This window comes from Rhinatrema bivittatum, chromosome 18 (genome assembly GCF_901001135.1).
Source record: "Rhinatrema bivittatum chromosome 18, aRhiBiv1.1, whole genome shotgun sequence".
Lineage (NCBI taxonomy): Eukaryota > Metazoa > Chordata > Amphibia > Gymnophiona > Rhinatrematidae > Rhinatrema > Rhinatrema bivittatum.
In genome coordinates this window covers 54,559,690-54,569,362 of record NC_042632.1, presented here as the reverse complement: position 1 = coordinate 54,569,362, position 9,673 = coordinate 54,559,690, and the positions used below count along the sequence as shown (strand labels likewise).

The 9,673-nt window shown below is 41.9% G+C and overlaps 1 protein-coding gene across 10 annotated transcripts in view; it reads left to right on the top strand.

Moving 5' to 3' along the window:
* Positions 1 to 352: 352 nt before the first annotated feature.
* The window catches only part of NSG2 (neuronal vesicle trafficking associated 2), a 64,696-nt gene continuing 55,375 nt past the window's right edge, over positions 353 to 9,673 (top strand). For 2 of the 10 annotated variants that reach the window (XM_029583662.1, XM_029583661.1), the window contains exons 1-3: positions 942 to 1,352; positions 4,062 to 4,150; positions 6,325 to 6,427. Coding sequence is in view for 2 of the 10 variants with exons in the window: in XM_029583661.1 (XP_029439521.1) it covers positions 992 to 1,352; positions 4,062 to 4,150; positions 6,325 to 6,427 (553 nt within the window). In the remaining 8 variants the exon portion in view is untranslated. Of the gene's footprint in view, positions 406 to 607; positions 802 to 941; positions 1,353 to 4,061; positions 4,151 to 6,156; positions 6,216 to 6,324; positions 6,428 to 9,673 lie in introns of those variants that run through there. The other 8 variants (XM_029583664.1, XM_029583675.1, XM_029583663.1 and 5 more) reach the window with 7 other exon arrangements.

The window sequence follows — 9,673 nt, the reverse complement described above, 5'->3', positions numbered from 1 at the left end:
AGGGCAAAAGTTAGTTTTAGAAAATGTATAATTTAAGGCAATGCCTTCAAGCATCATTCAAACGTGATGGTTTGAAATGTTCTGAGGGCATAAATTCTAAAATACAGCAAACAGAAATGTTTTTTCTTCTGTGATCCAGTTCTCGGGGTACACCAAGAAAACACTTTTCCTGGCATTGCTCTCAACTTCTGCAATTGTTGCTAGGTGGATGGAGGTAGAGAGCAGCCGAGTGTGCCACAGTGGAAAGCAAACTGCAAATTACATCAAAAGTAATGTTGATCATATCGACCAATTAAAGAGCAGTTCTGCCCAGCCATCAGTGTTGGTCAGCTAGGTTGACTTGCCATTTCTAAACAGAATGAATTTAATGGCACTAAGCAAAGGCGAAATTCATTATCATCTCTGGTAAGCGAGGGTTTCACTGCCAACAATACAAATCGTATTAAATGCAATGCACCGCTTTGGGTTTCGCAGCACTTTCTCTGCAAAGGTAAAAGAAAACGCTGTCTGTTTACTGAAAGGCTCTGGAACACTCACGCGCGCCCACGGTGTGAGGGCAGGGCGCGTGCGCCCCGCCCCGCGCCGGGCTCCAGCACTATATCTGGGCTGGGGGGGGGGGGGCAATCTAAAAGGAACACAAATCGCACGACGTCGAAGAGAACCTAAAACGGGCAGTGACTCGTGAACAAGCCGCCTCCGTGTCAGCAAACGTCAACGCTGCTCTCTAGCTCTTTTAGGACCGCTTTGGAGGCTCTTTAACCACTACCATCCCCTATCCCTCTCCCGGGTGGGGAATGCGTGGTAAGTTCCAGATCATGGTCGCTCGACTCCGCCCCTCTTGCGGCGTTGTTGCTGACGTCAGAGTGCGAACGGGTTACCTCGCGCCTCTCTTCCGTCCCTTTTCTCTGACGCGTTCTTGCTTTTCGGGGGTTTTTTTTTTTTCAATTTCCGTGGCAGAGTGGGGAAGGGAGATCGGCTCCTGCCTTCTGCCATGAAAGTCGTACGAAGGGAACCGTTTAAGGCCGTTTACGTCAACCGCTTCGGTGCTCACCGCTGCGGGAGCGTCATCCAATATGGCGGCAGAAGCGGAGTGGGAGGGAAAGGGGTGCGGCTGGAGCCGCTGCGCATGCGCCGAGGCGAGGCGCAGAGCGGAAGCCAGAATGCGGAAGAAGGCGGGAGGTCAAGGGCCGAGGCGGCCAGCAAGAGCGGCAGTAGAGCAGGGGGCGAAGCTGGGGAGGCTGCGAGGGGAAAGGACAGGTCGTGGGCTGTTGGGTGTCAGGGCATGGAGAAGAAAACTGGTGGCAGAATTCAGGAAAAGACCCTGGAGCCCCCAGGAACAGGGCATTGGCAGGGTATGCAGCGCCCCAGCTTCTGCTCTTCAGAGCATTGTAGACCGCTGAGTTTGAATTTGAGTCCCCACATTTCAGAAGGAAGCAGTTCAGCAAACATATTGTTGCATCTCCTAGCTTAATACACGATATTTGAAATAATCCCATTAAGTATACTGAGTTTAAATGTACAGCCTGCAACTTTCTCTTTTCTGCCAAAGCAGTTGACTCTTTTCATGCTGAATGTATCCCACCACATTCTATTTAAACATTTAGAGTCTGACTTTCTCAGTGGATTACGTTATTAAAATATTAAACTGAGGTATTAAAACCTACATGTACATCCAATAAAACTAAATAAAAGCTACCATAAAAGACCTGGGTGGCTCAAAGATGTTACTTAATTCCTTAGAGAAAAAGCTTCATGAAATAAATGAGCTTTTTGGTTTTCCTGGACATCATCATATCAGATTCTTGTGTAAGGACAAATGGCAAACTGCTCCACAATACAGAGCCTACAAATGAAAAGCCCTCGATTTGAGTTACCTACATCTCTCCAAGCCCTCTTCTCTCAGGGCTTTGAACATCAACATCACAACCTTAAATTTAGATCTGGCAGTAAGAGGTAGCCAAGTAATGCGTTTAAGCGAGGTGTGATGTGTTCTTGCCTCACAATCCTTGTAATTATACATGCTGCTGCATTTTAGACCATTTGTAAGACCTTCAAATATTTTTTTACAAATCAAAACAAATAGCATTAGAATAATCTAAAATTGATAATACCATCACCTGAGCCACTGACAGAAAATCATCTTGATTTAATAAATATTTAAGGCTTCCAGAGGAGAAGCCGTGTTAGTTTGTAGCACTGATACTAAGTGATAGAAAAGAGAAAATTGGAGTTTGTTGAATTTGTACAGAACAGGTTGAAAAGCTTGGAACTAGATACGTTTACCTTCAGAGAAGGAAAATTGAGTGAAAAACTGAAGAAAAAAACCCTGCTAACTATATGGCACTCCAGCATGCTGTTGCCTGTGATTCTTTCCTACTCTGAAACAATACAAATTTTGTTTGCTCCTGCACTGTAACGTCATTAAAAGCAATATATTATTACCAATTCTCCAGGGTAGAAAAAAAGAACTTCTGACATGAAAGCAAGCATGATGCAGGCCAGAGGTGGCTAATTCTGGTCTTCAAGAACCACAAACAGGCCTTGTTTTCATATTAACCATAATGAATATGCATATGATCTAAGAACATAAGCAGTGTCAAGCTGGGTCAGACCAAAGATCCATCGAGCGCAGCATCCTGTCTCTTACAGTGGTCAAACTGGGTCTTTAGGAAGTACCCAGCAGATACCAAAGAGTAGATCCTATTCCTTGTTGCTCACTCCCAGGGATAAACTGTGGCTTTCCCCCAGTCCATTAGGCTAATAATGTTTTATGACCTTTTCCTGCAGGAGCTTTTCCAAGTACTTTTAAACCCAGTTATGCTAGATGTGGCAACAAATTCCACGCTTTAATTGCACTGAGTGAAATAATTCATTTTCCAATATCTTTTAAATCTGCTACCTGCTGGTTTCATGGAGTGCTCTCTAGTCCCAGTACTATTTGAAAGGGTAAATAAGTGTTCCCTATTTTCTGTGTTCTATCCCACTCATTATTTTATAAACCTTTTATCAAATTCCCTCCTCAGTCTCTTCTCCAAGTGAAGAGCCCTAGCCTGTTACCCTATTTTCATAAGTGAGCCATTCCATCCCCTTTATCATTTTGGTAACCCTTCTCTGTACGTTTTCTATTTCTAGTATACCTTTCTTTAGAAGAGGTTACCAGAACTATTGATGCACTTTGGATCTATACAGAAACATGGTATTCACAGTTTTATTCTCTATTCCTTTCTTAATAATTCATAACTTATTTTTAACCCCTGCAGCATACTGAGCTGAGGATTTCAACTTTTTTTTTGTGTCATCTGCAAGTTTGATCACATCACTTGTTGCTCTGTTTTCCAGATCATTAATGAATAGTTAACACAGGGCCCAGTACAGATCCCTGGGGCCTACCACTATTTACCTTTCTCCATTGGGAAACCTGGCCATTTAGTTTAACCCTCTCTTTCCTATCTTTTAACCAGTTACTAATTCATAATAAGACATCGCCTCCTATCCAATGACTTTTTAGGAGGAACTTTATCAAATGTTTTCTGAAAATCCAAATACACTATCGATTGGCTGACTTTTCTCCACACTTACACCTTCTAAAGACAGTAAGGCACAACTTCCCTTTGCTAAATCCATGCTGGCTCTTCCCCCATTAAGTCATGCTTATTTATATGACCAGTAATTTTGTACTTAATAGCTTCCACCATCTTGCTGATTTACAATAGAGGCAGTGAATGCACATCTATTTCATGCATATTTACTGTGCATATCCTGAAAACCAGACCTGTTTACAGCTATTGAGGACCAGAGTTGGTCATCCTTGATGAAGGAAATGATGAAAACAAAGCAGTAATATGGCAGCTAACCATGCTTTGAAAACGAGCGAAAGCATATGCAAAACCTCCTGTATAAAGACATATTTTTCACTGTTGCTTTAACAGTCAGCAGTTACGTAATAAGCTTTACACTTTTTAGTTTAAAGGTACTCAGTAACTTAAAGTGACTTTGAATTTTGGCTTTTGGAGAAACATAACTCACTAGTATTTGTTGTGCTCATTTTTATACTACTGTAGGTCTTTTCCCGGTGAATAAGTGCAATATTCTTGGATTTCCTTCCAGTTTACGAGATGGCCCCAGAGTTAAAAAAAGAAAACAGAAAAAGGTATTACAATGTATGATTTCCATTTAGCAGAAATGTTTTCAACAGTTTTAAAACTAGCCTGTTTATTAGGTATGATTAGCTATAGGAAGAACACCTATAGGGAAGCATGCCGCTGTATGCACGAGTGTCTGTGCACTTATGTGGCTATGTAGGCTGCAGGATAGATAGTAGAGGAGTGGGAGAGAGAGTGCAAGGAGCAGCAGGAGTTTGTGTTCTTGTCTAGCAGTTGCTGCCAGAGAGTGGGGGAAGTGGGCATTTGTGCTGCTACCTTCACTGTCCCTCCAGTGGGTGCTAACATGGGGGGAGAAGGAGTGGCAGCGGAAGAAAATGAGTGTAGGGAAACTCTCTGCAAAGCCTGTGGCATGCACCTTACAACCCATGTAATTCTGTGAACAATAAGTGCAATAGTCTAGTTCTGGTAGCTGTATTGGAATCACACAGGGTCATTCTTCAAAATGCGTTATAGCGTTAAAGCACGCGATAAGGCATTAACGCCAAAACGCATGCAATAATTGTGTTACGGCACAGCGCAAATGCAAATTTTTTAGAAGGGGAGGGGTTTGGGCAGGATTAATTAAATATCAGGGCAATTTTGCACAGTTTTAACATCGGAAATATCTACATCTTATTTCCTGGCGTTGAGCTGTGAGGGAATGGAGTAGAGTAGAGGGGAGGAGAGAGAGAGAGCGCCTCTGGGGGGGCGTTCACAATATTCAACCATTTATATCTCTGTAGGTGGGCCAGCTAATATCTCAAGGGGAGGTGTTGGTGGTGGTTTAGGATTTAGAGGCCAGTTTTGGATGTGGAGTGAGATGTACGAACAGCACAGTACTCCTTGGTGAAGATTTGACATCATTTGGATTGAGGGAAGTCTCACAAAGTTAAGATTTCTACTATGTTATCTCGCCCTAGCATGATGGTACCCTGCGAAAAAACTTTACCGTAACCCGCAATACTACTTATGTGAAGCCATAAACACACCCTTTTTTCTTACCGCTGGTGTTATCCATGTGTTATTATAGCATTTTGATGAATCTAGGGGTTAGGCTGTTGTATCTTTTATTGAACTAAATACGATGTTGTACAACATGAAATTTCCAGACCAGATATGAAGATTCCATGTAACATAGTAAATGACAGCAGATAAAGACCAAAATATCCCATTCAGTCTGCCCAGTTGACATGTATCTATTTTGGGCAGATGCAGGTATAGACTCCCATGTGCAACCCACCTGTTCCCATTCCCCCAAGTCTTTTTCCTGATCTCTTAACACTGTACCTACTACTGCCCTCCATATCTGTCCCAAGCAAGCCCAAAATATTTTACAGTAATGACCTCTATCAATTTTGCTAATAGACCATTTCAGGCCTTGCCGGACCAGTACTTAAGCCAATACCTAGGATCCCTTCTGTGTCTTATTACATTTTGTCCTAATTCTTACAGCCACCAGGGTTAGTAAAGCTGTGGTTAAAAAAAAAATCTGAACTCCCTATTATGTTCCTTGGATTTTAACCATGTTCCCTCCGTGCAGAGCACTCAAACCTTCTTGGAAACCTGATGCTGTTGTATTAACTGCTGTGTAACTATGGCTGTGTGCTTTGTTGGAGGCCCATATCACTGCTGCTTCCTGTGGGTTACTCCAGTCCTTCATTACCATCTTCCTGTCACTAAGGATCCTTTCTGTTTATCCTACACTGTTTTGAATTCTGTTACTGTTTTTTGTCTTCACTGTGGGAGTGCATTCCAGACATCCACCACCCTTTCTGTGAAAGTGTGAAAGAGTTGGATTTTTCTTAATCTGAGGAAACAAACCTCTGTTTATGTTGGTTTGATTCTCCTTTAGCTTTGTAGAACACATGACTGTTTCCATGTTACATAAACACCTAGATATGGATTCCTTATCAGTGTGGATAGTTCTGCCAGAAATAGATCTGCTAATCAGCTGTGGAAACTATCCTTCAGTAAGTATTGGCCTGGGCAAGCAGAAGCCCCTGAACGGCCAAACGTGTTTTGGAACTCGTCATGCTGAGACTCTGTTCAGCCTGTGTGCTGTCACCAGATCAGGTCATTTTTGACATATTTTAAATATGTTCTTTTGATATGTTCAAACTAGAACTTCAAATAAAAGGAGTCAAAGGTTTTTAAGGTTTAATATGTAAGATTTTTTTTTAAGTCCACAGGCAGTCATGAGGTGTTAAAAGTAATTTCAAAAATGCTTGAAGAAAATGAAAAGCTTAGAATCAGACTGCTGACATGCAGCCAGATTTACAGTGAAGGTAGGTAATGAGGCAGATATATTTTACTATAGAGCATATAAGTAGGAATATTTTTGTAGTAGATGCATGCATAAAAAAGCAAATTGAATGTCCTCCTGTCAGAGGTGTACGGTGAAGTGGTTCCAGTTTACATATCAACAGTCACAGCTCAAAAGATAAAATCTTTACAAGTTTTAATACAAAAGGAAGATTATAGCTCCATTTACTAAGGGCTTTTCCCAATTCTTTGTCTCTAGGAGAGTTGCTTAGTAATTAGACAAGACCACAATTTGACATCTAGCGGTGAGAGCGAGCACTTTCAAGTTGATTTTAAAAGGCCCGCGCACGCGAATACCGAGGGTTACGCATGTGGCTGGGCCCTGCACGCTCCGAGCACATTTTAGAAAGGGCCCGGCCTCGTGTGTGACTCCCGATACGTGCAGGGCCTGAAGAAACAGGTGGGGAGGGCCAGGACAGCGCATGGAGTTTACTTCTGCTCCAGAGGAGCAGTAAGTATAAAAACAAAAAAGGTTAGGGTTAGGGAACTGGGCAAAGGCCCGATCACGTCGCCACGCGATACTTTTAAAATCTACTCCCTCCTTACAATTGGAGGTCAACTGCTTGCACGTGCGCATGTGGATATTAAAATCCGGTGCACATACGCGCATGGAATCACATTTTATAACATGTGCGCGCTGACATGCACATGTTATAACATATCCACATCCATGTGCGCGTGTGCGGGCATTTTAAAATCTACCCCTTTATTTTTTAAATATTTTGGAATAAATGGTGCTTTATTTAGAGAGCATGGGACTAGTTTGTCAGGTAGGCGTTCTGTTATTCTGATGCAGCCTCATCTGACAGGCTTGACATTGTGGTCATCATCTCTATCTTCAGCTAATTGATTTGCCTTTTTACTGCTCCCTCACCCATATATCATTCTGAGATTCCTTGTATATTACCATTTCCACTGGTTTGGATGGTAATCTCATTGTGGCAGGGAACTCTCTCTTCTCATGGAACTTTAATTATTGAGATAATTATATTTTGTATTCTTACACTGTGTTTCCAACACTTATGTTAACTTGTGTGGCACCGTGTGAATTTTTCAGTATCCCTTGACATTAAATAATACATAATTAATGTGATTGCAATGAAATATTGCAGTAGTAACTTTGTAGAATGGTTGAATTCCCATTTCTGTTTGGTTAATTATAGAGATTCTTTGTTATAACAAAGCAACCTTTGGAACTAAACTGAAGAAGAGAGTTAGAATTCTTGAGAGTTAATCATAAATGTATTTGTGAGCCCAACAGAAAATGCCTCTTGTTTGCTGCCTTGTATTTCTGTGCGTTTGAGTGAAGAAATACAGCATCTCCATTACTATATTCTGCAGAATATTTCATAGTCACATCATCCACTTTCATTAGAATTTCCACTTTTCCTCTTCAATCCCGCTCAGGAATTTTGAAGTGTTTATCTTCCTAGGTTATTAGTCAGAGCTTTTGGAACATAGTGCATTGTTCAGAACTATAAATATATTTCCAAGAAGTTGTAGACTCTTTTTAGTCGCAGTGATGAAGCTTATCTAGAATTTGGTTTCATAATACAAATTAGTTGAAAATTGTGGAGACTGTTATATCATGCCCATAGTTGGCAGATTTTGTTCAAGAGGTATACCTTATGTTTTTATTTCTGTATTTGTATAATAATCTACACCAGCATGCTATACAATAAATTACTTAGAGGTGCAAGATATCCCGCCTAAATAAGCATACATTATAAGTGGATACCTGAGGCAATAGGAGATAAAATGACTTGCCTAAGGTGCCCCAGAGTTTCAGTGCTCTCCTGTTCGATAAATACTAGGCCACGCTCTGTCCCTCTCTGCGAAGAGTATTGAGAGTCCTGGAATACTGCTGGCAGGTATTTACTGCTAAACTGAAATGTAACTTTTAAATACATTTTCTCTTTATCTCTGCATAATAAAGTGAAAGTTATTTGTGTTTCCATTTTCTATTTCCATTTATTAAAACTTATTAAACGCCTAACACAAAAAGGTCTAGGCGATTTACAACATACACACATAGAGGTACATTTTAAAAACATACGCGTGCGTACTTTTGTTCGCGCACCAGGCGCGAACAAAAGTACGCTGGATTTTATAAGATAACGCACGTAGCCGCGTGTATCTTATAAAATCCGGGGTCGGCGTGCGCCAGGGGATGCACATTTGTGCAACTTGTGTGCACCGAGCCCTGTGCACGCTGCCCGTTCCCCTCCGAGGCCGCTCTGAAATCGGAGCGGCCTCGGAGGGAACTTTTTTCCTACCCCCCCCCCCCCCCCCCCCGCACCTTCCCTTCCCTTCCCCTACCTAACCCACTCCCCCGGCCCTACATAGACCCCCCCCCTACCTTTATCGGAGAAATTACTATTATCCGAAAGTGTAAATAACTGATTCACATCTACACGTTCAAGACCTTTCATGATCTTAAAGAAGGTATTTGAGTCATGAGGTTTCCCCACGTCAGGCCTCAGTTCTGATAATCCTGTCTTTTTTGCTGAATGATTTACTGGAGAGTTTGACCGTAAAACTTTCTGAAAGTGCAAGTGGCATCTCATCCAGATGTGATGAGGTTGCTGAGGGTGTGAAGCATTTGCATCCACCATTAGGCACATTGTTCCACCATGGAATCTAAATTTAGTTTTGACGGCCTTCTGTAAGCCCCCTTTTGAAACAATCAGGAGGGCACAGTTGAAGGATTGTACATTGAAGTAGCTGTTTGTTCTGCGAGGCACATTTCAGAGTTGCGGTCCTTATTATGTAGGGATGCCTTCCTTCAGTTTTCATAGGACGGGGTTTCCGTTTGTACGATACCATCTTTTTTGCTGAATGTGGTTTCTTCCTTCCATTTGAACCAATCTAGTTTCCTACTTTTAAGAAGTCAGATTCTTCTTCTTCTATGCATTCCAGGGAGCTTCATGTATGAGGGACAAAAAGGAAGAAATTGTAGAATATGGAGGCAATGAATACGCATCAGGCAGCTTTCATGGCAGGCAGGAAGAGAAGGGCTGAGCACACCTCAGAGCCCTCTTTTATTGTACATTCATACAAAGGCAGATGATGTGTCATCACATGATTGGTTCCTTTCCACATAGCAACAGACGTATCACCACACCATTGGCTTGGTTCAGGGGGTGTATACGGATCATTTCATTGGTTGCTGAAATCTATACCTCCTGACTTTGTCCTGCCTCTGACTA